Source organism: Saccoglossus kowalevskii, chromosome 5 (assembly GCF_978046115.1).
Source record: "Saccoglossus kowalevskii chromosome 5, keSacKowa6.1, whole genome shotgun sequence".
In the NCBI taxonomy this organism is placed as follows: domain Eukaryota; kingdom Metazoa; phylum Hemichordata; class Enteropneusta; family Harrimaniidae; genus Saccoglossus; species Saccoglossus kowalevskii.
The window spans coordinates 24,676,545-24,703,849 of record NC_140645.1 but is presented as its reverse complement, the minus strand read 5'-3'; the positions used below and the strand labels follow the sequence as shown (position 1 = coordinate 24,703,849).

General features: G+C 37.1%; 2 protein-coding genes across 3 annotated transcripts in view; one reads left to right on the top strand and one right to left on the bottom strand.

Moving 5' to 3' along the window:
- The window catches only part of LOC102801736 (CMP-N-acetylneuraminate-poly-alpha-2,8-sialyltransferase-like), a 256,075-nt gene that overhangs the window by 101,762 nt on the left and 127,008 nt on the right, over window positions 1–27,305 (bottom strand). The gene's annotated exons all lie outside the window — the stretch shown is intronic.
- Window positions 6,376–25,639, top strand: LOC100373026 (monocarboxylate transporter 11-like). Of its 2 annotated transcripts, none has more exons than XM_085499263.1 (6): window positions 6,376–6,492; window positions 9,455–9,570; window positions 19,610–19,815; window positions 23,080–23,223; window positions 23,396–24,175; window positions 24,990–25,639. In XM_085499263.1, exons 2-6 carry the CDS (start codon window positions 9,521–9,523, stop codon window positions 25,199–25,201), a joined length of 1,392 nt encoding a protein of 463 aa, XP_085355389.1. In that variant the 5' UTR covers window positions 6,376–6,492; window positions 9,455–9,520; the 3' UTR covers window positions 25,202–25,639. The 2 variants fall into 2 exon arrangements, with proteins under 2 accessions (XP_085355389.1, XP_085355388.1); XM_085499262.1 differs by lacking the exon at window positions 6,376–6,492 and adding an exon at window positions 8,513–8,633.

The window sequence follows — 27,305 nt, the reverse complement described above, 5'->3', positions numbered from 1 at the left end:
TGTCAAAGATAGCTGTGGTTGGACTTGAAATGTGCCAAAAAAAATACGGCGGATAAATGGGCCAACAACCCCAAAGCATGGCCAAACATTCTGTACCCTGACGTGTATCATTATTTGATAACATTTCCAAGTACGTAAATCTCCAAACAATCAAATTATACTATTTCTCATTTACTAGTACAAGTATAAATTTTGCTTAAATTGATGTTTCGATCCAAATTCCGAAAAGTTGTTGCATTTCTTTCTCCTTGAATTGATCGTGGCATTATTGAATGTGTAAAATGTGTTCTACTGCAATTATATGCAGTGTGTCGTCTCTATTTATAGATGTCTATTCATCTGTGGCTATTGAGAATTTCAAGTCTCTTGGGGCGTACTAGTCTTTTGTTTCTGGATGGGTTCAAACCATATATCACTTACAGTCCACTTTATCTTATAGTGTGGACAAAGTACATAACTGCATTGGTATTCTCAGCGAGTTGGCAGGGTTACCTCGTCCAATGTTTACTCTATCTTACACGCCAATCCACATCAGCCTGCTCCACCACTCGCCAAAATCTCTCCGGACAGCTGCCATACTTTGGAGGGGTGAACGCAAATGAAGGTGATGCATACCACCTGTATGATATCATACACATTTGTTCCGAACCCAATTTTCAAATTTTGTGTATTGTATTTGTGTAATTTTGTGTGAGGAAATTCATGACGATTTTATTAATCTTATTACTGACAAAGTGCAGATAATTTGGAGATCAGCACAGCTGATCAATTGTTTGGGTTTTTATTTAAATTTTGCTAATTCTGTTTAAAAGTATCACAGGAAGAGAAAGTAAAAAAAGAAACTTAATAGATAAAGTTAATTAATCCAAATAGATAATAATTACTTTTATCCGCTGAATTATAAGTATAATCGTAGTCACGTATTCATAATACATGTATGTCTATTAATTCTGCCTTGTTTATGTGTTTGTATTTTTTTTAATTAGTTAATAACATTTGGATAATCGCGGATAGTAAAATTGGGGCGATAGGCATTTTAAAACCCTGCTTTTTTTATTACAGTGTTGGTAGTGCACGCATGAACTAAATTTGCATGTCTGACACGAGCAAGCTCGAAGGTTGATTAATGATGGAAATGCACCACTGACAATATATATACATTCCAATACGAAATTCACGACAGACTTGTAAGAATGGTGTTGCCGGTTATTCACTGATTAGAGCCCTAATTAATTTGAGTGAAATCCAAAATTCGTATATATATATTGTGGAGCGGCGGGTTAGAATTGTTTGGTGTACATGTATATTGCAATACAGTGGAAATGTGCGGTGAACCATGGAAGGTTATACATTTCCATGGATGAACTGAGGTGACTCCTGCATTTGCATATGAAAGGTCGCTATGGTAGCGTGGAGTCAATACATTGTCAGGTGATGATGCGAGGTAGATTGGAAGTGTATGTAGTAGGTTAGTTTGGTTGACCCAAAACAATTTCCTATGCAAATTTAATATTTATAGCGATTACTTACTTGAGAGAAATCTTAAAACAGAAATTAACACATAATAACGATAATAAAATGCTGTTTGTCCCGCGTAATTTACAGTGTAAGGTTTTACTAGCTTGCAAAAGAACGTCCATTCACGCAATACAATCGCGCGTTGATCGCCTTCTAAAGCAGAAACTAGCCGCGTAAACGTATTGCAGATTTACGCAATTTTAGAGCCAGTTTACTTCTTCAATATTTCTAAACTTCATTTATCATTAAATTTATTATATCGTGAAATTATATCGATTTACTTTGAAACGTTCAAAGTTTCGAACAAACTCTCGGCGAAGTGTATATTTACCCTCCTTGCCAGCCAAGGAATGTTTGTCTCTAGTCACCCCTCCAAACTAACCCTTGGCAGATTGATCAGTACAGTGTGTATTTAATAGGCGCCCTGAACGACAAGGATGAGGAGATGCGACAAAAATAAACAGCCAATCATCTATTTTGTATCAAAATACAGTAGAGCGGGTCTTTTTACGTTTCCTCTCACCATACTGGCACACCATAGAACCACGCACACACTGGTTATCATAGTGTAGTACCATTGTAACGAGCACACGGATCTCAAGGGTTATTAACAAATCTGTGCAGTAACAATGTATACATAGATGAGGAAATTGAACACGAGTAACTATCGTACATAAAATAGAAAAAACTGCGATCCCTGTAAGCGGTGCATAAGCCGTGCAGAAAAAAAAAACAGAAATAAAAAAAAAAAAAACAGAATAATGACGGGACTAAAAAACCTCTGGAAATCTGCACCCGCCACATGCTCGAATGCACCTGAGGGAAGGTGGCGGGTTTCACCCCTATATATCTAATGGAGTTGTATATCTACGAATATGCTTGCTGCAATAAACAAATCAAATCAAATTTAAACTTCAAAAATATTCTTGTTAATATCTACCTTGGAAATAAAACTGAATGAAAGGAGTGTAGAACACAACGCTTCTAAATGCTAACGTGGCAACGCGTAGTGCAGACTGACGAAACTCTGTCCAGTTACACACAGCCATAGCGGTATGCGGGGAGCGCCCTCTGGGGACCGTTTAAACATCAATTTCCTTCTATATTGCGTACCGAAATAAATGTCATAAATGGCGACCCAAGCAGAACAGATCGCGCAGTTTTTCAAGATAAAAAATCTCACCGATCATTAAAACCATGCAATTTAGGCATTACAACCTGAAAAAAGATGAGTTATAAACATTTGTCACTTTGCTGACAAAGTATGCAACGTTGGCATAACAAATTGTCAAAAACTGGATGAAAAAATGCAGCACCGTTTTTTGGGGCTTGGAAAACAACCCAAACACGCTCCACACGCACAGTTATTAGAAAAAAAATTGAAGTGACCGTACTACACATCGTCATTTCCGACATTTTGATCTTTAGGTTACCGCGCAATCATGCTTAACACAGCGTCTATTTGGATGTTTTTCCAACAGGCGCTTCCAATCATAACATTTTAACATAACAGGCTGATCCCGCACGGGTTGGCGGAGTCTGTAATGAGTCGTCACCAAAACCGTGCTATTCGGACGATGGTATTTACCCGCGTATCAATGAAATCAGTACTCCATGAAGAGCGCCTTCAGTGACAAGAAAATCAACCCCGCTTGAACACTAAAGAACACTTCCTGAAACGTCGAGTACGTTATTTTTTAATAGTTATTTAGGACAACGACTTCCAAAAACATTCGATATGACCTTGGTAGTTGAACAGTAGTTATATTCCAGTCACAAATTTGCTAATGCTTACCGTATTTGACTCGAAACAATACCATGTCAAGGCATACGAATTTATTTTCATTCACGCGCATTTCCTGCGCGTCGATCGATACTCTAGCTGTACTGTCTTCGTGCATACTTTGAGGTATTCTCGTAATAACAGGTTAATGACGTCAATAACCTTTGACCTGTCAACATGTCTATAGGTATTATCAAAATCATTGCAAAAAGAATATATTATTATTATTATTATTATTATTATTATTATTATTATTATTATTATTATTATTATTATTATTATTAATATTATTATTATTATTATTATTAATATTATTATTATTATTATTATTATTATTAATATTATTATTATTCATTTATTGCATTTATCTGTGACTAATCTTAAAATGTTCTTCTCGTGCAAAGTTTACAATGTTTGAAATTCTGTTGAAAAATTGTGTGGAGTATTGAGGTCGTTCACTTTCCTAATTGGTCCGTAGTAATGATATGATACGTTGTTGCCATTCAGATCAAAAGCATATAAAATCCATAAACATTCACATGTTCACAAAGACTAGACTTAGTGCTACAATAGTAGCTCTCATTCCAGTTGTGGTACGTGCCACCTTGAGTAACTTGAAACAAGTAATACATTCAATTAAGTCTGCACAATATACAATTTTACAAACGTGGCAAACACAATAAATGAAAACAAAATTAAACATTAATATTACGAATCAGGTCTACCAAATTTCATCAAAATCCAATAATCGTTCGTTTAGATATCAGTGGAACAGACACACACCCATACACATGGAACACGTACAAAATTTAACTTAGCAATATCATATAAGTACTGCATTATGATGAAGCCAGCAACAAAGATATGCATTTTCTTCTCGTATACCTTCAGTTACGATGATATGGACAAGGTGATAAACACTCTCGCAATAAAGATGTGTATAGCATCCAGCTTTGTATACAATTTTGTGCACAAAATCACGTATACAGACTAGCAAAATAGAAGGATAAGAAATAGACTGATTGTGGTGTTTCTCATGGTCAGCTTGACACCGACCAAATTTATTTGTGTGATCAAGCAGTCTACATTACCAAGTGTAGATTCTGGAAAAACAAAAAAGACGAGAAACATTTGATAATCAACTGTTTTAGTGCTATACATTTGCCACAGCAATATGATTGGTAAGAACGTTGCATTAGGGTTGAATGCATTAAAGGGCGATGGTCGCTGCACCACGCATGTGTCAGATTAGTGTTGATAAACGCAATTATTTTCCTACTTGGGAATAAAAGCCACTTCGGTGACTAAAAACAACCTCGAGTGCAATACCAAGTACCAATCAATAAAACGGCATGTGTGACGGAATGATTAATGACTAATGTAACACCTATATCAAGAGTGATTAACTTATAAGTCTAAATTATTACAATCGCGTAAATTACAAATATTATAACTCATTTCGTAGTAAGTTTGTAGCGCTTTAAATATGTTTTGCCACGAATTAGTATTTAAAGTGGGAGGGTAGTCACCTGCGCACGCGCGGGTTTTGAGTCCCAAGCGTCGATAACAACACACGATAAATACGCAAAGTTTCATGGGTAGACGCTTGTTTGTAAACAATGATACGCTATGGCCATCTGAAGCATGCGCGTGTGACGACTCCCCCGCTTTAAATCATAGAAGCGTCTTTCAACAAACAAATTTATTGCAAATCCTTTCGAATTTATTATAAAACGCTAATCAATACGACTGTGCCAGAAATAAGTATTCTGGAATAATAAATCTATTTATGTGAATAAATTAACATTAGTCCTGTTCCGAATTAAACAAAAATATTATGCACTTTTATTTTGTGAATGGTGTAAACAGTTTACCTTGGTGTTTACTTTCAAATTATGTCAATAGAAATAATTCATGATTAATCTACAGAATAGAAACGGATAAATATACCACCTGCACATTGATGCAAGATGTAGGTGAATTTTAAGTGTCTCACCTTTCCAACATCATCGCTTCCAATGATGATCACAACTGCCACTTTCCCATCGATACCCTATACTCGATTTATTTTGGAGAGATTTTGTTTAAACATTTGTAAACATATTGTTATTCACAACAATGGTACTGATGGTTTATATTGCATATAAATAAAAGGTTGTCCATTTGAAATCATATGGGTGGCTGAGAAATTTGTTTCAAAACAAAATGGAAAGCGCGACATCAAGAGAGAGAAAAACATACAAGGTGTTGCAGGAACCATTACTGACAACATTCAAACAATAAATATCACGTTAATTAGCTTAATTCGACAGAAATGGACGTTAAATGGCGGTGGTCGTCGCGTTGCCTTCTGTTCTGTATAGAACTCATAGCGACATAAAAAAACACGTGCAAAATACATAGTTTGTTTACATGAAATTCGAACACGCGCTGTGCGACGACCACCGCGCTTTAATGTTATTAATACCAACAATAAAGTATATGGTTTTGCTTTTTGTGTGGTGCAGCTTACAATCATACTGTAGATGTTATTTATCACCGACAATAAGGGATTAATAAATATAGGTAGATTAAGTATGAATCAAACTATTAGGAACACACCGCAAGTTAGATCATGACAATAAGAATAATCTATGAATGAAAAAATAAACTTATCAGTTAAATTATATTGGCGCCCTCTATAGTGCAATGTATAATATGCTTTATTGCACGTCTTCGCATAAAAAAACCGCTATTCTTAGGTCAATATACTTCTTATTATATATTATTTGTTGTAACGTCAGTCCTAATATTTACATTGCTTATATTATGTTATTTTGGTCAGAATAAACAAATTCAGTATTTATTGGGTGAGAAATGTGCCTGATTTACGAATCCTGAGTCGACTGGCATCTGTTGTGTTTTGCTCTCTTCCGTTTTCTTCCCACTTCAGTACCTTTATTTGCGACTTTTGCAAGGAGCAATCTGCACGAACTAAACACAAATTTCCCAGACCAAATAACTATGTTGATATTTGGCTGGTTGGAAACTGGAGATTTCAAAGTTGTCCACTGATTGAAGAGTCACGTGGTTGTTGGGAAAACAAAGTGTCGGCATCATGCATCCACGAATCGAAGCGATAGATTTGAGCTGAGACGAAACTGGATTTTATTGAACTTAGAAATAAGATTAGATGTTGCAGTTAGTTTCAGGTATGTCACATAGCATAGCGATAAGCATATGGACAGATTTTAATGTTGACAGCAGATTACTTAATGCAGTGACGCAATCACGTTTGTGAAGCCATGGAACCACGGCTCGCACGAATATAGTACTGGAGTATTGGGTTACTCCCATAATTGAAATATATTGGTTTGCGTCGATGTTTTTACCTTTATTTTCACGACTCGGCTAATCTATTTGACCCCATTGCCGCTAAACTCCAGACAATCAAAAGGCTACCAAGATATGTCTCCACTTTGGGACATGTGACACATGCAAGATGCAGTACCAACTTTGTACTGCAGTCAGGTTGTAGAACTTCTATCGTTGAACATTTATACCAAGTTTCAATTCTGTGTCATTCGTACAACAGTTTAAGTCTGTATAAACCGTACGAAACTCTGGAAGACGTGTCATATTTGAATTGATGACGTCACAAAATATAAGACCTTCAATCGGGGTCATGCTTGGTTCACAGACTTCGTTGAAACTGGGTCATGGGGCAGGGCCGTAGGAACCGTACCGGCCATACCGGTTATGGCCGGACCACTTCTGCACGACCCCCTAGCAGCCGTGGTTCTTCTGTCCACGTCGCCATACGCATCGGGCCTACGGCCCTCGACGGATGGCCGGACCAACTGATTATGGCTTCCTCCGGCCTTGTGGCGTGACACTCGAACAACATATCATTCAACACTCACAATATCACGATAAAAAAGGTTGTGGTCATATATTATAGCGTGTGTGATACATTTGGGAAATGAGAAACCGAATACCAACGCTGAGGGTTTGAATCTCACTTGATTAACGGTCGCTAGATTCAAAGATCATTTTGGCTTTCCTATTCAACTAGTAAATTTCAGTCAACATCGAGACATTGGGATAGTGTGCAAAATGAGCCCCGTGTATATCACCATGGTATACTAAATTTGCTTGAAAAACCAGTGGGCTCAGACACGGAAGTCCACTCAGAGCTGCCATAAAAAACATAAAACAAATAAACAGAAAAACGTCAAAGCATAAAAATGAAATGAACAAAGACAACAATGAAAGAATAGTAAACCCCCAAAACGACACAATGTCCCCCTCCCCCAGAAAATTTTACAACTTACAAAACTGTAAATTAATTTAACGAAAGTTGATATCAAAATATGCCTCAGATACTTGTTGAGACCTTAATTATCTGATTGGATATAATATTTTATTAGCTATATTGGAGCTATATTTTATTTTCTCATCATCGTTTTTTCGGATTTTTGTATTATGTTGTTAGTTAGTTGTTCATGGTGGAAATAAACAAACGAGCAAACAAAGCACAAGTAGGAAATACCAAATTGGCGGCAATGTTCGTATCTGAAATGTAGGCGCATGTGTCTTGGCATTAGGATTAGGGTCGGTGCACGTCGGGTTTACTATGAAGAGCTGTAATCAATTCTTTTTGTTTTCGTAATAATGTGATTTAAATAAATAAAAATAAAACTTAAATTCATAAACATGGGCGAGTAGTTAACTGTAATCAGCTATTGTATTCGTCCGTAATTTGAACAAAGATATTTTTTTTGTAAGCGTATAAAGCATTTTCAAATGACGCAATTCGTACACAATTTCCAATTTCGATTCTTAAACACAAATTATAAAACATGTTGTAAAATGTAATTATGAATCTAATCTATAAAGTATAAAAACCTATTTTTTTTACTGTAAATGGAACTTTTCATTTTATTTCCTGTAAAAATGTAAAATGCATTTTTTTATTTCCTGTAACCTGTACCAGCTATTCCCCCTTGCCTCCCCTCCCTCTCCTACGAAGGTACTTCCATAGGTTCACGCAAGCGACAAACACCAAATTGGCGGTATTGGCTGACTGGTGACTGAATCATCCGTTGGTTTCACTAAATAGTAGATCTCTATATCTATAAAATTGTAAATATATATATATTCTATAATCTAACACCCATTAATTGACACATACATATCAGATTGCAAGGCTGTTGAATATAAAGTACAAAATGGCCGCCTCTGTATTTAGTTATATGATGCTCTTTAGAAATAAGGTCTGAATTGCTTGATATTTACTTGCACAGCACTCTGAAGTTTTGCTAGACTCCGTGAGTAAACACAGACTAAGCTGGTAGGTAATTTGATCAATTTGTGTCTAGTACGCTAAATATGATAAGAATGCATTTTTGATTTATTTTTGTATATGACTATTTAGACACCAACACGTACTGCACTTCAAGGGGCCCTAAGAAGGTAGTTACATGATATATAGCCTTTGATTGTTGATCTTGAATGCACATTTATATAGCTGCCTTGATCGATCGGTGACCGATCCGAAATCACTGTGTTCCGAAATCCAATGTAAATGGGTCCTGTATTGAGTGATCCGGCACTCAAGACACTTGGGGAGGTATGACGAACGTTGCAAATTTCTCGTGAATAAGCGTCATTTGTGACCGCATTGCACGTAAAACATTTACCGGCACATTGCATGGTTCCGTTTATAATGCAGTTAAGGACGATCCAGATAATAGCATATACATCTCATGTTGCTATTGAATAACGTGTCTTCTTTTTGCAATTGGGTCATGGTTTGTTTTTTTTTGTTTTTTTTTTTTTCATTTCCCCGCTAAGTGGTTAATCAAATTGGCGAGGTCATTATAGGTCATCGGGGACGAGCGCTGCTGGGACTTTCGGGCAGTCCCGGATGTGCCAAAGTGTGATAATCCCACGCGCAATGACATTCACATTCTACATCTATGTTTCAGATACGTTGTATTTCATCTATTTACGATAAACCCTCCCAACGGAAACTCTTCATACTTCTTTGTAACTAAAAATTCTCGAAATAAATTTTCCAAACAAATTTAGCGATTTTTCGAGATTTTGTTATCCGGTCATGCAAAAAAACTGGAGACTTTATTCATAGCTAATATATATTTTTCTTTTTAGTCGACGCAAACATCTCGAGATTTTCTTTACACCAGTAATTGAAGAATAACATTAATTACCCCAGCTATGGAACAACCCGCGTGTCCGACACGGGGGCCACGTGGCTGCGCTCCAAGGTACGTGTACTAAGTATATATGTGGGTAGAACATGTAGAAGCGAGTTTTTGAGTGCTGGAGTGAGAGACTGACTGAGCATGTGAGTGTGAGTGAGTGATTACACCCTCTGTACCAGTATAGTACTTGTATCCGATGAGCTCAGCCTCAGACTAACAGACAGCTCATGAGTCATGTGGGCCTGGGTGAGTTCAGAGAATTTTTACGTCAAAAGAATATATTATTTTTAGTTTAATATATACCATACAATGATTGAATAAACCATTTCCAGAATATCAGTCAAAATACTAGTACCTCAGAAAAGAGACAATCAGAAATACAGAAACAATTAAGGGAATTAGAAAATATGAATTTCCTAAATAATATGTTGAACGCTAAAATATCACTTAAAGAAATCAATGAAGCTTTGAAAAAGATAAAAACAAGAAAATCAGTTGGAATTGATGGCATCCCATCTGAAATGCTAAAGCATAGTCATCCATTAATAGCAGAAGCATTACAAAAGATTTTTAATATCATTTTACAAAGGGGAGAATATCCAGATTGTTGGAACACAAATATAATCACACCAGTACATAAAAAAGAAGACAAATATGATTCGGCCAATTATAGAGGCATTTCAACAAGTAACACAATTGGGAAACAATTTGCAGTAATTTTAAATGAACGTATAACACAACATCTTGAAACCAGCAACATTATCCATAAAAACCAAGCCGGTTTTAGACGCAATCACAGAACATCTGATCATATACTGACATTACATACACTGATCAAAAAATACCAATAAAAAAACAAGAAGCTTTACACTTGCTTCATAGACTTAAAAAAATGTTTTGATACAGTTTGGAGAGAGGGACTATTCATAAAATTATTACAAAACAACATATGTGGAGATGCATATCGAGTCCTAAAACATATGTATATGAATATGCAATTCAAAATTAAATTAGATGACAAAGTGACCCAGAGCTTTAAAATGCAAGAAGGAGTCAAACAAGGGTGTCCATTAAGCCCAATATTATTTAACATTTTTATAAACGACTTGGTAGCCAACTTTGATAACTCTACAATGAATAGTCCAAACCTAAATAGTCAAAACATCTCTTCACTTCTATTCGCTGATGATATTGTTCTAACAGCTATTAACAAAGAAGACTTACAAAGGTCATTAGACACACTATGAATATACAAAACAATGGGGTTTACAGTTGAATATGAGAAAAACAAAAATTATGATTTTCACTAAAAATGGTCATAAACCAAAAAATACAGAACTCTCAATTGGGCAAAACACATTGAGATTGAGAAAACAAACCAATTCACATATCTAGGGGTAACATTTAATACAAATGGGGCAATGAACATGACCATGGAAAGATTGGTAGATAAAGCAAAAAAAGCTGATGCAGCAATCAAACCAGTATTAACATCAAACAAGTAAAACATGCTTTTACAATTGAAATTATTTTGAGGGCATTCAGATACTAATTTTAACTCATGCTGCAGAAATGTTGGGAATCAATGGCAGACCAGAGTACTGGGACAAAACGTGTACAGAAAAACACCATTTAATGTTCTGTAGACGCTTATTAAATGTTAATAACAAAACAAGTAACATTGGTAGTAGAATGGAAATTGGACGACTACCATTACTAGCAAAGATTCAACTGAATGCAATCATATACTACCAACATATTATTAAGAATGGCCCAATCAGTCTAGTATATGATGCTATAAAAGATCAACAACAAAACAAATATAATGACACATGGTTAATGAATCTGCATAAAATAAAACAACTGTATGATTTTAAGAATTTAGAAACAATTATGAAAGACCAGTTTAAACAAAAAGTGAATGAATATTACAATTATAAATGGAACCAAGATAATCAAAGACCAGATTCAAAACTAAGAACTTATACATTACTGAGGATGAAATTCATTACATCACAAAATGTAAACTTTACACAGATGAAAGAGAGTTGTTATCACATTTTTCAAAGAAAATCAACAATTTTCAACACTGTACAAACAAAGAAAAATTCATTCATATATTGAATACAAACAACAAATATTTACTAACAGAGCTTATCAAATTTATAAAAACAGCAAATACCATTAGACAAAACCACCTGATGAATCATTAATATCTTTTTTTTACATTATTACGTGTATCTGTATTGTAGTAGATTTTAGGTATCTAACTTGATATGTTTATTTTAACACTTTTATTACATTTTATAAACGAAAATAGATATGTAATTCATTCTATAAGGTTGTAATAAGAATTATCTTATCTTATCTTATCTTATACTAGATATAAGTCGTATGTGTATCAACTTGGTCTTGCACATAATCGTGACAATGCACGTGACAAGTTGGTGTGGTGTATTCGGGGTGTTTTACAGAAATAAGCACATAACAGTCGTTTTACAAGTACAATGTGTGCTTGCTCCATTTCCATGCAGAGTATCTGATATGTAATGACCCAATTCCTGGCTCAAAATGGCAACACTTAAAAGCCTATACCGTCTCTTGTGTCATTTTTGTCACTGTTTTTGAGGGCCGACATACTATAATGTCACGACGACCTGTTTTATTCCCAAAGCAGAGGCTAAGGTCCGATTGGGTTTGATGTCTTTGTTGGTGTTTTCATCAGGCTTTCTGTTCAACTTGTCACTTGTTATTTTAGCACAATAGCATGACGGCCAAAAAAAAGGAAGCTGGCAAATAGAAAGCTCGATGAAAACACAGCACTTTGCACTCCCGAAGTTTTCTGTTATTCTTGTTGTTAGCAAAGACAATGATCTCCAATCTTGGTGGCTGAGATACCGGCGTCCACCCGCCACTCGCCTGGGATTACGACATATTCTACGCGCTCCAACTGTGTGCGGACAGTCCCAAAGTTCGGGACGTCCTCCAATCGCTGCTCGTCCTGCGCGCATGCGTCGTATACTTTTCTCGCCGGTGAGTCGGTCTACACGGCTTTCAGCATCCGACAGGTTACTGCTCTTGGCTTCGTTTTCTGGGCATGGTTCTCATGCTGCGCTACACCTGTAATCAAACGAAAACTGAAATTGTTATCAGTCAATTTGGACCATGGTAGGATGAAAATACCCAGTAAAATATCGCCATAAATTACGACACGCTGTAATTTATGGCGTTACAGTGACAGATGTATAATAATTGATTATAATATTGACATATGATTCAACATTTAAAAAAAAAATCGCAATCGCTTCCCTGAGCAGAAGATTGATAGCGCAACATGAGCGGAAGTATTAGCAACAGTCAACTTCTAACAGAACAAACTTTCTCGGAAATGTAACAGAAATCATGGGTATTTATACCCTCTATGCGAAGGTGAAAGGAAACACATTTAGACGTAAACTATGTAACTAAGTTTCAAATATAGGCGGCAAAACGAGGCCGAACTGTGATTGGTCAAAGTTGAACACTTATGATAGGCTGCTCACTTCACCACCAGAATCCGTTGTCGGATATAAAGGGGAGAATGAATCGAGATAATTTATCATGGATTTTCTCCTCTAAAATCACGTGTATTGTTGGCTGCGCCCCTTTTTCGTCTGCAATCCAGCTTTGCACGTTGGTCTCCAGACCCCCCCCCCCCCCAGAAAACCTTCTGTTTCCAGACCTTGTTCTTTGGGTATCTGTACACATCGCCCCCAACCCTGACTGGAGAAACGCCATAGTCCTTAACAACAACAACGACTCTCCTTCTGCTGGTTTTACATGTTGTATGCAGAAACACTCGATGATCTAGAGATGTGGAGAACTGTCTTCTTGGCCGTTGCCAGACAACAGAAGCGCAGAGTCGAAAACACAGTTTCCAAGTAAGCAGACTGTTAGACAATTCGACGACGATGTAAACTGAAAGCGCACGCGGACGAAACTGGTGTTTGATGCTTAGCTATGTTCTGCGTTCTATACTTTCACTCTTATTTTTACAGTATGACATGATTCTGCAGCATCCATCATATTTTTTTCAAATATAACCAGTACCGCTTCCTCAATACCGATCTCCCTCATACCCCCTGTTGCATGTTTATCTGAGAATCCCACGCAACAACAGGCGTTTCGGATTGAAATGATTGCGGCCAGGAAGCTCCGTTGATAAAACTCTAACATGTTAGCGTGAGCCAACACATGATGCGCATGGAAACCATATAATACCAGTAAAAAAAGAAAAAAACAAACATATGAAACATAATACGTAGTAAGCGTTACGTTAGGATAAACAGTTGAATATTACACAATTAGTATTGCTTAGACAATTTGATTTGATTATACACTGCTGACATCATCTGGGGTGTTCAAAACTGTCACGAGCGCGCCATAAAAGGTAGACAAGTCAGAAAACTTACATTTATTATGAAATATAACTTAAAGGGCGGCAGTCGTCGTGCCGCGTCCTGTTTGATGTGGGACTCATAGCGACGTATACAACGCGTGTAAAATACATTATTTATTTACATGAAATTCGAACACGCGCTGCGCGACGACCACCGCGCTTTAACATTAACATAACATACAAAGAAAGATTTTTTTTTTAATCGCGTCGCCGTTTTCGTGTGTGGGGTCCTTTGTAAAACTCCTTTTGTTATTTAGAAAACATACAAAGTATGAGCGATTGAAGTGAAAATGTGAAGGCTCAATTGAGGCCTAATAGATGTCTTCACTATAAAGCCAAAGAAAATCTCGAGATTTTTGTATCAGCTGTGAGGGAAATATATGGATCAAGGTCAAATAGTAAAAAACAATAGTTAACAAAATCTCGCGATTTTTTTCAATCAGCTAGAGACAAATCGCTAATTTGTTTGGACAAATTTCTACATAAAAAAAAATATTTCGAGAATTTTTAGTTACAAAAAAGTATGAAGAGTTTCCGTTGGGAGGTTTTACAGTAAATAGAAATACAACGTATCTGAAACATAGATGTAGTATGTGAATGTCACTGTGCGTGGGATTATCACACTGTGACACATCCGGGACTACCCGAAAGTCCCAGCAGCGCTCGTCCCCGCTGACCTCTAATGACCTCGCCAATTTGATAGCATCATAACGCAAATGTTGATTGAGTACTTAGCGGGAAAATGAAAAAAATACACGTTACCATAGTAACATGGGATGTATATGCGATTAACTGCATTACAAACGGAACCATGTAATGTAAATGTTTTACGTGCAATGCGATCACGAAAAATTTGCAACGTTCGCTATACTAGTACCTTCCCGAGTGTCTTGAGTGTCCGAACACTCAATACAAGAACCATTTACATTGGATTTCGGAACAAAGGAATTTCAAAACAGGGTGCTTAAACTTTTTATATAATGTTTACAAATCAAAATTGTATGACTAAGCCGAGAAAAAAATCTGTGTAGAAAAATAAAGGCTCGGCATGTAGCTACGTGTATATGCATATGTAACGTTTCATGAACTTTAAAGGGACGCAGTCGTCGCGCCACGCATGCGCGAGATATATGGGTCACATGTTAACAAAGATGGCGACTTTGACTGTTGCGTATATCGACGAATACAAATTGAGATGTTACTAAGTTTTAATTAGGTATTTTTTAGGTGATTTGAAGGTATCGAAGGAGTCATCGCCGGCGGTAATTAGTGCAAGTCGTGCCGAGGTCAAATCTCGTACTTGTGATTTCCATTAGAAAGCGCCCTGGATTGTGGTATAATCAATGATTATCAAACCAAATGTCGCACATGCGCAGCGCGACGACTGCCACCCTTTGAAATACTATAAAGTTATATCCAAAATAATACATTAGTTTTAGGGTGCGTCATACATGTATATGGTAGACACTGCATACGTATTTATAGGTATTTACATAAAGGGTTCTGGTGAATCTTCTATCATATTTTTTGCTACTCGTATGTGACTATACGGCTATAGTTCATTTGCAAAATGGGCGTGTGAAACCACAGAACCCTACTTACTATAACTGTGAATAAAAAAAATAAAAAAATACTTGATTTTTGTGGCAGACACCTGCACTTTTCACACAATACGCAAGATTTCGCAGTGAATGAAAAAATCATCTCTTGATATTAAAATTGCCCTTTGATAAACGTGGGATTTTTAGGATCTTCAGATTAATGTGAGAAATATTGATAGTCTCAATTTGTGGAGTGGGTCAGAAAAAAACAAAGATTTGTCATTCAAATTAATGTTGCCCACAGTAATTCAGAACAACAGAAACAAGTAACCTGTAGAATACTGTGTGGGTAATATTTTTTATATTGATTTTTGTTGCATTTGCAGCAAATAGTTACCAAACAATGAGAAATCTATAGGATTGAATATACCCCACAGCTGGCTTCACATGCATTGTTCATAGTTCATATGGTGCTTACACCAGGATTTAATTACTGCACCTAGGCGGTATGTGGTTACAGCTAGCCTTAATGTTCGAGTAATCGCAAGAAATTGACATGACAATAGAAATTCATTAAAGACTGCCACTCCCATGCAATTAACAGCGAGTGAAATTCCTGGGATTGAAACATATATTTTGAAGTCACTGGTGTAGGCAACGAATAACTGCAAGTTGACATAAAGACGAGGTAGTTTATTTAATCAGTGGTCAACTAGAGGCTGAAATTATAATTAATTTGTTTATTTCAATTTCTCCTGACGTCAAATAGAATACACTGGTGAAACACGGTAGTAACTGTGGGTGAAAGGATGTTTTGGGGTGTAGTTTACATTGTATATAGAGTGGTAGGGTCGGGTGTAATGTGTTCATTTCCAACTATTATGAAGTCACGTAGAATTTCACTTAATTTATTTTTCTGACATGTTTTCAAGCATTACATGTGAATCCAATTTTCACTGCGCTGTGTCTCAATAGAGTATGGGGGAAATGGCATATTCACTGGAATTTATTTCAGGGGAAAAATGTTTTCAGTGATAATGAAGTATTATGACAGATACCCTCCCCGTGGCTTTCATTGCGTATGGAAGTTATTTTCACGAGTGATGCGGTGTATCCTGCTGCGTACTTTCACGAGCGAAGCCACGGGGAGGGTGTGGGGTTCTGTTATTATACACATGTCCCATATTTGATTATTTCATATTAAAAAAAGAACGTGCAACAAACCGGGATAGAAATTTAGATCGGGGAACCCAATTGCCCATTAATATGCTCCAAGACAGTGCTGCGACCTAGCAACGCTTGTCAGTGTAGAACGCGTGTCGCTGTACGTGTGAAAATAAAATAATCAGACGTCTAATTTAAGTCATTGTCCGAATAAATAACTCGTGGATGTTTAAGCGCGGTGGTCGTAGCGCAGCGCGTGTTCGAATTTCATGTAAATAAACAATGTATTTTACACGCGTTGTATACGTCGCTATGAGTCCCATATCGAACAGGACGCGACACGACGACTGTCGCCCTTTAGTTGGGACCACGACAGAACCAGAACTTAAACTGGGCGACTACGATACACGGTTGATGTTGAAGTTAAAAGTTCCTCCACAGATCTGTGCATTGGCAAACATGCCGTGCAACTGCAGTACTCCACTGACGGAATGACTTTCGTTGAAATCGGTCGTCGCTGACTCATTAGCTGCTCACTACAACCTCGTTTGTGATGTTGCTTGCTTGTCGTGGATGGACTGAGTCTTGGTTACCGGTTAAATTTTGCTAATTTGGCGTTGGTAATCTTTATTTGGAACTGAGTAACGCCGCAACGTCGCCAACAGAAACCTCATGGTATATCGATGTTGATGGTTGCGGCTCCATATTAATCGGAGATTTCACTGCGGGTCCAGGCAGCGGGTGGATCTTCCGAGAGCCCTTCAAGATTTATAAAACTCAGATTCCAGGTGGTCAACAAACATTAAGTTCTCCCAATCCTAGTATTCTATGTGATGTACATCTAACATGCCAAAAATGCTGGTGAGCGATTTGAACCTGACAAAAATACTTGAAATAGATACCAGGAAGGGGAGGGGGGTAAAAGAAAAGTTATATAGCATTTTATTATTCAATAATTTATTAAAATACATAAGTTTGTCCAACTCCCTGTGATACAACACCTAAGACATAGCTCATAGTACTCGGCTTGAGTGTGGGCAAAAAGTTACTATTTGAATTTTTGATATCTGTTTTCATTAATGAGAAAGTTGACCCCGAAGTTAGAGTAACTGTTCAGCAGGAATGGCTTTTTAACTCTTCTGTGATTTTTTTTTGGCTTGGCTGATTTTGTCACGGTTCATACTTGACAGGCAGGTCGTACCATCACTAATTGGAAAAACAATCCTGACCCACCGCTACCATGGCAACAGCCAAAGTCTTGTAATAGCAGTGCCCAAATGATCATGCCTTTTATTGTGGCTACGTTGCGCACTGGTAAGAGATCACCGGCGCCGACATTGTTACCACTGTCAACGGAATCCCAACGCAGCTTTGAACTTTGAATAAAATGTAAATGCTGCCTCCAATCTAGAAAATACTATCGCAAAACGGTTGGAAATAATACATTTAACGGCTGAATACGTCCTAACAATAAAATAAAGTGACTTCTAATGACTGCCATGTTATTTTGCGAACCTCGTATAAGGTGCCCGGTTTTAGTTATAAACAGACGTTAGCTTCACGTTCATGTCCCTTCCATGATAACAGCCGAAAACATATTGCTTGTTTTTTACCGGTTTTCATTGGCAACCGAAGTATTTTTATTTTGTAAACAAATTTTCGTCTGCTATTTTTATTCAGTTCAAATCGTTCAGCAACATTTTTGGCATATTAGGTGTACATCACATGGAATACTACGATTGAGAGAACTTGATGTATGTTGACTGATTTTTATCATAGTACGAAGTACCAGGAAGTTACTCAGTTCCAAATAAAGATTACCAACGTCAAATGAGCAACATTTGACTGGTAATCAAGATTCATGTAATCCATGGCTAACAAGCAACATCACAAGCGAAGTTGTAGCATGCAGTACCAGTAAGTCATCCCGTCAGTGCAGTACTGCAGTCACACGGCATGTTTGCCATCAGCATTGTATTCAAACGAATCACGTGGTGTGCCGTTCTCGTTCAAACCCGGGATTCGATCAATAGGGGAGTCCCATTAAAAAAACACATTGCAAATCATGCAAGTTCAACATTTTCAAACCAATATACTAAAACAGAAATGCTCAGAGATGCAAATGAAGGATAGATATTACTTTTCACTATACACATCTCTGTTGATACTATCCCTCACATATTCTACTCCCAATTACTCCTGCGTAAAATGGACTAGCCTCTTCATGTTGACATTCAGACTAAAATCACGTGACAGGCTGTTAAAATTGGCTGTTGTATACTCTTTCGCCGGTCTGGAAAAGGTGTTTAATTAACTCACATTCAAGCAACAATGCAGATTTCCCAGTGGGAGTCAGACTATTCGACTCTGCCACTAAAAAAATAGGGGTGTTTTCAGCAAAAAACGAATAACCCTGGAATACACACAATATACTGAATTTCGGAACAAATCGTGCATTACTTACAGCAGCAGAATACCACAGAAATATCAGACGAAACATGAAAACACTATATATTGTATTTCAGCTTGAACCCTCTATATTGCAATTCAAGGAATTAACCCCATATGTGCATCCATTTCCCACCTTGGTATCACCCACCCCTGAAAACAAACTCTTAATACCACGCTGAAGCGTTTGGTAATAAATGAAAATAATAAATGAATATCGGAACTCATTAGAGTTACAAAAAATAAAACGGAAGTTGTTTCACTAGTGTTCAAATGTGCTGAAAAGTCGTGGAATTTGAAAGATTTTTTTTTGTATATTTGCAAAAATTCAAATTACCGAATATGTGTTTTTTTTATAATTCTCGCAATACTTAAGAATGCTCTTACGATGCAACTGTAAGTTAGAATAGTACGAATTAAAAAAAAATTAAAAATGAATATTATATTTTTTTTCAGCCCGCATTGGTAAGAGATATAGTAAATAGAATATTATTTCCTCTTTATATTACAGACAGAACATGACATTCGACCGTCCCCCTGATGGTGGCTGGGGATGGTTTGTAGTGGCAGGCAGTCTAGTGATCCGACTGCTGACATTTGGAAACCTTTCTCTAGCTGGGGTTATCATCAGTTCACAGCAATCATCTATGCCTCACACTGCTGCTGTTGATATTGTGTTGGTCACCTCTATATTTTTTGGTCTGATGTTTTTTGTATGTAGGTATAAATAATTATATTATACCAGTGTATCACTGCCATCAATGCATCATTGTGATTGGTTGGGAGACTGTTTTAATTTATGCAAGCCATGGTTAAATAGAGCGTAATGCACAGTTATGGTATTCCGAACAAGGCCCCATAATATGAATACAAGTTCAATTCGTAAACAAATAAAGGGAAGGGTATATAAATATTAGGGAAATTTTGGGGTAATACTGATAGCATGAAGATATTATATACATATTATATTTTGGCAGTAATATAAAAACCTACAATTTTTGCCTGCTATTTTTGCGACATGTGTTCGTTGTCTGCAACATAGACATGGCCGAGTATCATGTTCAGGAGCTGTCAGAGCAAGATGTTCTTGCAGAAACCGGAGAATTCGTCCAGACGAAGAGAAAGAAACGCTTTGCCAATTTTGATGAAATTTACCTGACGAAAATTGTTGCGTTGCAGCATTTCAAAATGTATTTGTCCAAATGGCAAAATGCGTTGTTTGAGGGGCCCCGTGTAAATGTAACATCCACTGACACAGTCTGGTATTCATAAAAATCATTATGTTAGGGCAACTGCGTGCGCTGTGTTAGATTCGGCAGGAGTTGAAAGCAGACACATTATGTATTTCACGGCACATATAAACTAAGCTAGTGTTCGGTCTTACACCAACAAACTCACAAATAATCAGAGTCCATGAATATCCAGTATCCTGTCTCGCAGTTTTTGGTATAAAAACAAATCCTTTGATAGAGAAGTGACCGTAGCGATCGAAGCGGGTGCTTCCGACAACGTCATCCGTACCCTCAGAACTATCAGGGGTAAAATCTCTCTCTCTGGGGTTCTCCACACTGTCAGCGGGGAAACTCGTCTCGTCTCTCTATCTCGTCCCCTTGAGGTACGGGATCGGGAAAGTCACTTTAACTTTACAGTCAAATAAGACACACACAACGAAATACGTTTCAGCTCTCGTCTTAGTCGATCTTTTGGAGCACTCTATAAGACACAGCGCCCTGGGGAAAAGTCCCCAAGACTCTCACAAGGCTGAACCAAGACTCGCCCAAGACTGCGTCAAGGCTCGCCCCAAGTCTCTCCAGGACTCAGACTGGACTCGACCGCCCAAGGCTGCGTCTGTCGTGGAGTATTCCTCAAGACCAACTCAAACTCTCTTTATTCATTTTCAAAACTCTAACCAATTACAAAGCAGTAAAAAGACTCTAAGGCGTAAACTTCAATCATAAAGCCAATCAAACCAAGTACTGAATACGTCATATCTTTTGATTAATCGTTCACTACATTAATAACTACGGATGTCAGAATAGCGACGGTATCTTGTTAATTAGTTCCAAATCACTGAGCCAAGTTCCGTCCAAAACTTCAAATAGGCCTACACGATGACAGACATAACACAGCAATTCGCTAATAATCAGTTAATTAAGTCGGTTAACAGATACGCAAAAACAAATTCATGACAGAACACCGGCATAGTTGCGTCTGGACCAACTCCCGCAGAATCTAGCTCCGCTTCTATTTCTAATACCAACAATCAAAGAACACATGGAGCATCTGCTTTTTCTATAACTGCACCTTTAGTGGACCAATTAATGTCAACATAACAAACACAAAATAGAAAATTCAAGAACGATAATAAGTTCACAGGACATGTTTTCAAAAATGGCGCACAGTGCGCGCTGCCTGTAATTTCTGCTGATAATTTATTCACAGCTATTCATAGGTAAATTTAGCATTGAGCTTGTTCAGTTTATTCAATTTCTAATTATTTGCTAGTTTCTTGCGTTGTAGAAATAAACTTCCTTTGATTGTGATGTTATCTCAATTTGCTGTTCTGTGCGTTTCTGTGTACAGAGCGCGAGTGTGTGATAAGGGATTATATACTAGTTCCAGGGCTCATTTCATCTGATGCTCATTACACGTCGCTCGGAAACTACTCTTTCTTATTTTGTAAAAAGGCCGAAAGTGTCGAAAATGCTACAAATATGAAGTTGGTATAATATAATAGCAATAAACCACCGCCGGAGGCGGGTATACCACGAGATACACGAGACACAATTCATGACATATATGCACGAGCGGTAGCGGTAGCGGTATTTATTGCTTAATTAGAATTGCATTAGCATATTTCGGTATATTGTGATAAACAAAAATCATATATAGTTACAATAAAAAATTTCAATCAAACTAGTATTAAATTGAAAACTTCTACATAAACAGTAATGAAGTAGAGCAACGTTGTGCACAAACAATTTCAAATATGATGAAGTATGATTATTTAAGAGAAAGAATTAAGGTAAAGATGCAGGTTCGTGGGCACTTGGAGTGAATTTTTTTTTTTTTTTGCTTTTTATTATCCAAACAGTCTTGGCTATAGACTGTTAAACTTTTGTAGAATTGTGAATAGTGGAACATACTCAAAAAACGATTTTAAAATAACAGGTGCAAACATTCTCTCCTTTGAATGCTTAGCAAGATTTAGCAAGGCTGTACATAAATAATCAAAAAGAAACATGGTGAAAAAAAGAAATGACGGAATCTCCATGATATGCACTATATTTAACTTTTAACAAAACGATAATACATTTCAATTTGGAACTGTTACAGCCATTTCAATTATGAGCATTAGCAAAGTTCTTACTGAATGAATTGTTATGCAAATTTGCAATTATCTCAGCTTCTTTTTAGTGCACATCCCAGAACTTTAAAACAAATAGCTCCTAGACGCTTTGACCTTTTGTTTTGAAATTTTCACAAGTGATTGACAATGTGTTTATCTTCAAAACGCCCTCGGGGCATTGTTTTTGGTTGAACAGTGTTACAACAATCGTACAGACAACTAGCCTGGGTGTTAATTTATGCATAAACTTGAAGTAGTGAAATTTGAGCTGCCGCCCTGCAAAATTGACAACTGGTAGACAGTTTTCAAGACGGCAATTTCTTCATAGTAAACAGATGTACCCATCAACAAACTTTGACAGGAAACAGAAGCATGGTTTAGAAGCTATTTTTTTTAAAAAAACATTTTTGACCAAAAAACACTTTTTCGTGCATATTTCAAACTACAGTGTCCATAAAGAAAAATACTAACACAATTTTAAAATTCATACAATAAGCTTTCGAAAATATATAGTTTTGTGGACATGGGAGGTCATCTTGGTTTCCTAATTAACTAATTAAAATAGCTGTCAGGTAAACTGCATCTCTACCTTAAGAGAAAGTAATGTCATTGTTAATATATTACCTTGAAAGGTCCAATTGGGATCTATTTCAACGACAGATATGGTACAAGACCTGTAATGATTATTGGCTCTGCTTTATCAACTATTGGATTGTTTCTGAGTTTCTTTGCTTTCAATATTTATCATCTTTGTATATCATACGGTGTCTTAACAGGTTGGTGTTATTTCAACTACATTGAAATAGATTAAATATTGTTGAATACAATGTGATTTGAAAATCTAACATGATTGATAAAGACACTTGACATAGGAGTACGTACGTTTGTAAGAACCCCTGCTCATTATGGTATAGATTACTAAATAAACAACTCTTTATTAATTTACAGGAATTGGACATGGATTCTTGATAGCCACGAATTTAGTGATGCTTGCAAGATACTTTGAAAAAAAGTTTGCTCTTGCAACTGGAATTGCCTGCACCGGATCTGGATTTGGATACTTTCTGTTTCCACCAATGACCCAGATTTTTGTAGATAACTATGGCTTGTCGGGAGCGTTCTTAATATTATCAGCGATCAACTCCCATGCATTTGCATGTGCACTTATTATGCGTCCCATCAATATAACTTGCCAAGACCAGGAAAAACAAAACACCGACGTCTCAACTGACCGTTGCTGTAAGACAATTATCAAAGGCCTGGGGTTTCAATTGTTGTGTACCAATCATAATTTTGCCTTGTTGATGATGGCTACTTTGTTCATGGACATAAGTTATTTTGTTTCGCTGACACTAATTGTACCTCATGCTGTTGATACTGGAGCTGCAGCACTGAAAGCCTCTTTCTTAGTTACAGCCATGGGTATTGCGAGTCTGTCAACTAGGCTGGTACAAGGTTGGTTCGTCGACAAGGGATATATTCGATCAATCTATCTGCTACCAATAGTTATGCTTATTATGGGAGCAACACAACTTGCAATTGGCTTAACATCTTTATTTCCAGTAATGGTTGTTTCGTGTGTAATTTTTGGAGCGTGTGATGGAATTTACGTTCCTGCCTTGTTTGTTGGCGTGAAAGACGTTGTGGGGGCCACCAATTATTCACGTGGAAATGGGATTACGTTACTTGCTATGGGAATTGCTGGTATAATTGGAACACAAGCTGGAGGTATAATGATTTTTTTTTTGTCTAGCGCTCATTGGACGTAGTCTGAAACGGGAACGTTTACCAGAAGTGAATACCACGCGGTATATGTATGTTTAGATCCACAGATATACACATAAACCACATTCGTGAGTGTCGATGTTTTGATGCCACTACGATGCTATGGCCATTATCCTGTTTGACGTTTGATTTCACGCATATTGTGCGATATTGCATTGCACAGAGAATAGTTTATTTACAGTAAAGACTTATAGTCACATCCCGCAGCGCTCGTTAAGATTTTGTGTAAACAATGTATTTTCCAACGACTGTAATGCTCTAACATTGTTTTACATGTTTGCATTTTAGATTTTCAAATATATTTCTATTTAATATTCAGAAAACCAACAAAATGTTTGTTCGCCATCATGCTTCATCTGAACGATGTTGGCTAACTTTTTTCAATACTTGAAGAAGGGAAAACCTTTTTTTTCTTTTAAAGGCAGCGCTATGAACATGTATTAGTATTATCCTACAAATAACAATGCACGTTTCAAATAACCTGCGCCCTCTAGTGACCAAGTATTACTGCTATGTCAAAATAACAGATGTTGGGTGAAAGTAATGTGCTCATATCGACTTCTATATTTTGTTTTGTAGTGGCTTATCATCTAGGATATATGTCAACACTTTTTTTCATATTTTTCTTAGTGACGGAGGCGATCATGAACGACGTCTATATTCACATCACAGAATTTCCTTGTCACAGGAGGGCGCAATTTATAGAAACGGTGCATTGACACGCAGCAGTGCCTAAATAGTTATTCTATCTTTACAGGTTGGATATTTGACAGCACAGGCAGTTTCCAGATAATATTTTACTTGGCTGCCATCTGTAGTCTCGTGAGCGCTGTAATGTTTTGTGCCACAGCTGCCAGGGTGCGTAAAAAGCCGTGGACACGATGTAAAATGGTCGAGATGTTGGCATATCGCGAGAAGACGAGACAAGAAGAAAGCCGGTTCAGAGAAACAGACGAAAGGCTCGTATAAGACTTGTATAAATTCAAAATGTGTCCCATTCGACGAGCACAAATCAAGTAACGCATGTCAAATTTAAATGGACATGAAATATATTTATCAGATTGACTTTTTTTATTTAAATATATTTTATTAAATCTTATCTTTTTACAAACACCAACAAAAGCAAACAAGAAGGGATGGCACTCACATTAATTACAGAAGGATCACAATTGATTCATGCACATATAATTCTATCATCTGAGTCCATCGATGAGGGCGCAGTGACTCGCGTTATGGGATATGCTATATTTAATCTTAATTATTCTCGATCCTCACGAGGTGGCCGCGATTAGTCATCTATAGATCACTGCTCTGTGTACATAATTTATAGACGGCGAAATTCAGTATTACAATTTTACTGTGGTAATAAAGAGAGGCAAGTCTGACCTTGTCTTGGTTTTCCTGAAACAGAGCTCTTCTTTATTCTAGTATAATATTCATCAATTTAGTATAATATAAATGTGTGCAGCAGCATGTATGGCAGAGATGGTGGTATATATACGGCAGTTTTCGCGGTATATGTATGACAGAGAATGCGATATAAATATGGCGGAGTGAGTGGCATATGTATGGCGGCATACGCGGAATATGTATGGTACAGAAAAACATTTTAGTACATAAGTAAAATTAGTCAATCGCTTTTCTGTATGATTCGAGTTCATTTTGAATCAAATAATCTCAGCTATCTTGATATAGTGAAAGTTACAGTCAGCTAGTATCAAGGGAGGTAGGCAGAATTGATCGGGTAAGTACAACACTAGTAAGAAAATTAAAGCGGGAGGGTCGTCACCTGCGCATGCGCGGGAATTGAGTTCCAAGCGACGATAACAACACACGCTAAAAACACAAAGGCTCATGGGAAGACGCGTGTTTGTAAACAATGATACGCTATGGCCACCTGACACATGCGCAGGTGACGACTTCCCCGTTTTAAGCTAAAATAAGTTGTCAGTAACAATGTTGTGATAATACATTTTGACTGGAACTCATATTTGTTGTGTGCTTGGTTTTAAAATACGCCTAGCGCGTAATTGACCACGCTCTTGAGCTCATTCTAATGACTATTTGGTTGTCGCCATACAACAGATGTTACCAGAAATTTTGACTCATACCTTGCCCTTGGTAGAATGGTATGTCACAAAAGTCGAAACACGAATTTGGGCAAGGTAAGAAACTTTTTTCGTTTCAAAACGGTTCTCATTTAAAAAAACATTTTTCCTAGTTTTATTCCAACATTTGCTTAAAATTTCGATATTTTAAGGTCACCCGACAACATTTATTTCATATTCTTGGCAAAAATATAAATAACAATTATGACCACGCAACAGTCACATTCTCCCAATTGATGTATGCGCACGCTATATACCTCACGAATAGAACCTCACAGATACGACCTCACGAATAGGACTCAGGAAGTGACGTATTGATTGTTCAATGGCGTTGTGGCACATTATAATTTAACGTTGCCGGGCCCATTAGTATCAATATATTTGGTATTTCGTAAATAGAAACTGAGCTCGCGACGTGGACTCGGGTCGCACACAGTCGGACAGAGCAAGGGAGCAAGGGAGTGTTTGGTTATTGAATGACCCTTGGTTTGCGGTGCTACTATTCGATGACTCGCGATGTAACGGTCGGTACTGTGACTGATTCAAACGCCGTGTGCCGTTATATTCCTGGGCACAGAATGTGTTTTGAGGCCTTCGAGTTCCAGTTCATAATCTTCAACTTACCGGTAGTGATGTTTTCAACAATTAGATTTTTCGGTACTTTGTAGAAGTTGGTCATGGAGAGCGACACGTTTACTATAGAGTCCTGTAGGTCCTAGCGAAGTACTCTGATGACAACAAACAATGATGCTCGCAAGATAATTCTAAAATAAAACAGCGTTTGCTTATAATTATAAATGTGTGGGTTGAATAGAACTGCGGTGCTATCTAAATTTAGCTTTGAAAAACAGATTTCCAAATAATCTGGGTGACAGGAAACTCTCAATCTATTACATAAAATATACATGATTCGTCTTCATAGACTAAAAAAATATTTGACCCATTATTTGAATTGACCATCAGCA

Coding starts and splice junctions, on each gene's coding strand:
- LOC100373026 (XM_085499263.1), top strand. CDS start 9,521: ATGGAACAACCCGCGTGTCCGACACGGGGGCCACGTGGCTGCGCTCCA. Junction 19,816..23,079: donor TGGTCTGATGTTTTTTGTAT/GTAGGTATAAAT, acceptor TTACCTTGAAAG/GTCCAATTGGGATCTATTTC. Junction 23,224..23,395: donor ATCATACGGTGTCTTAACAG/GTTGGTGTTATT, acceptor ATTAATTTACAG/GAATTGGACATGGATTCTTG.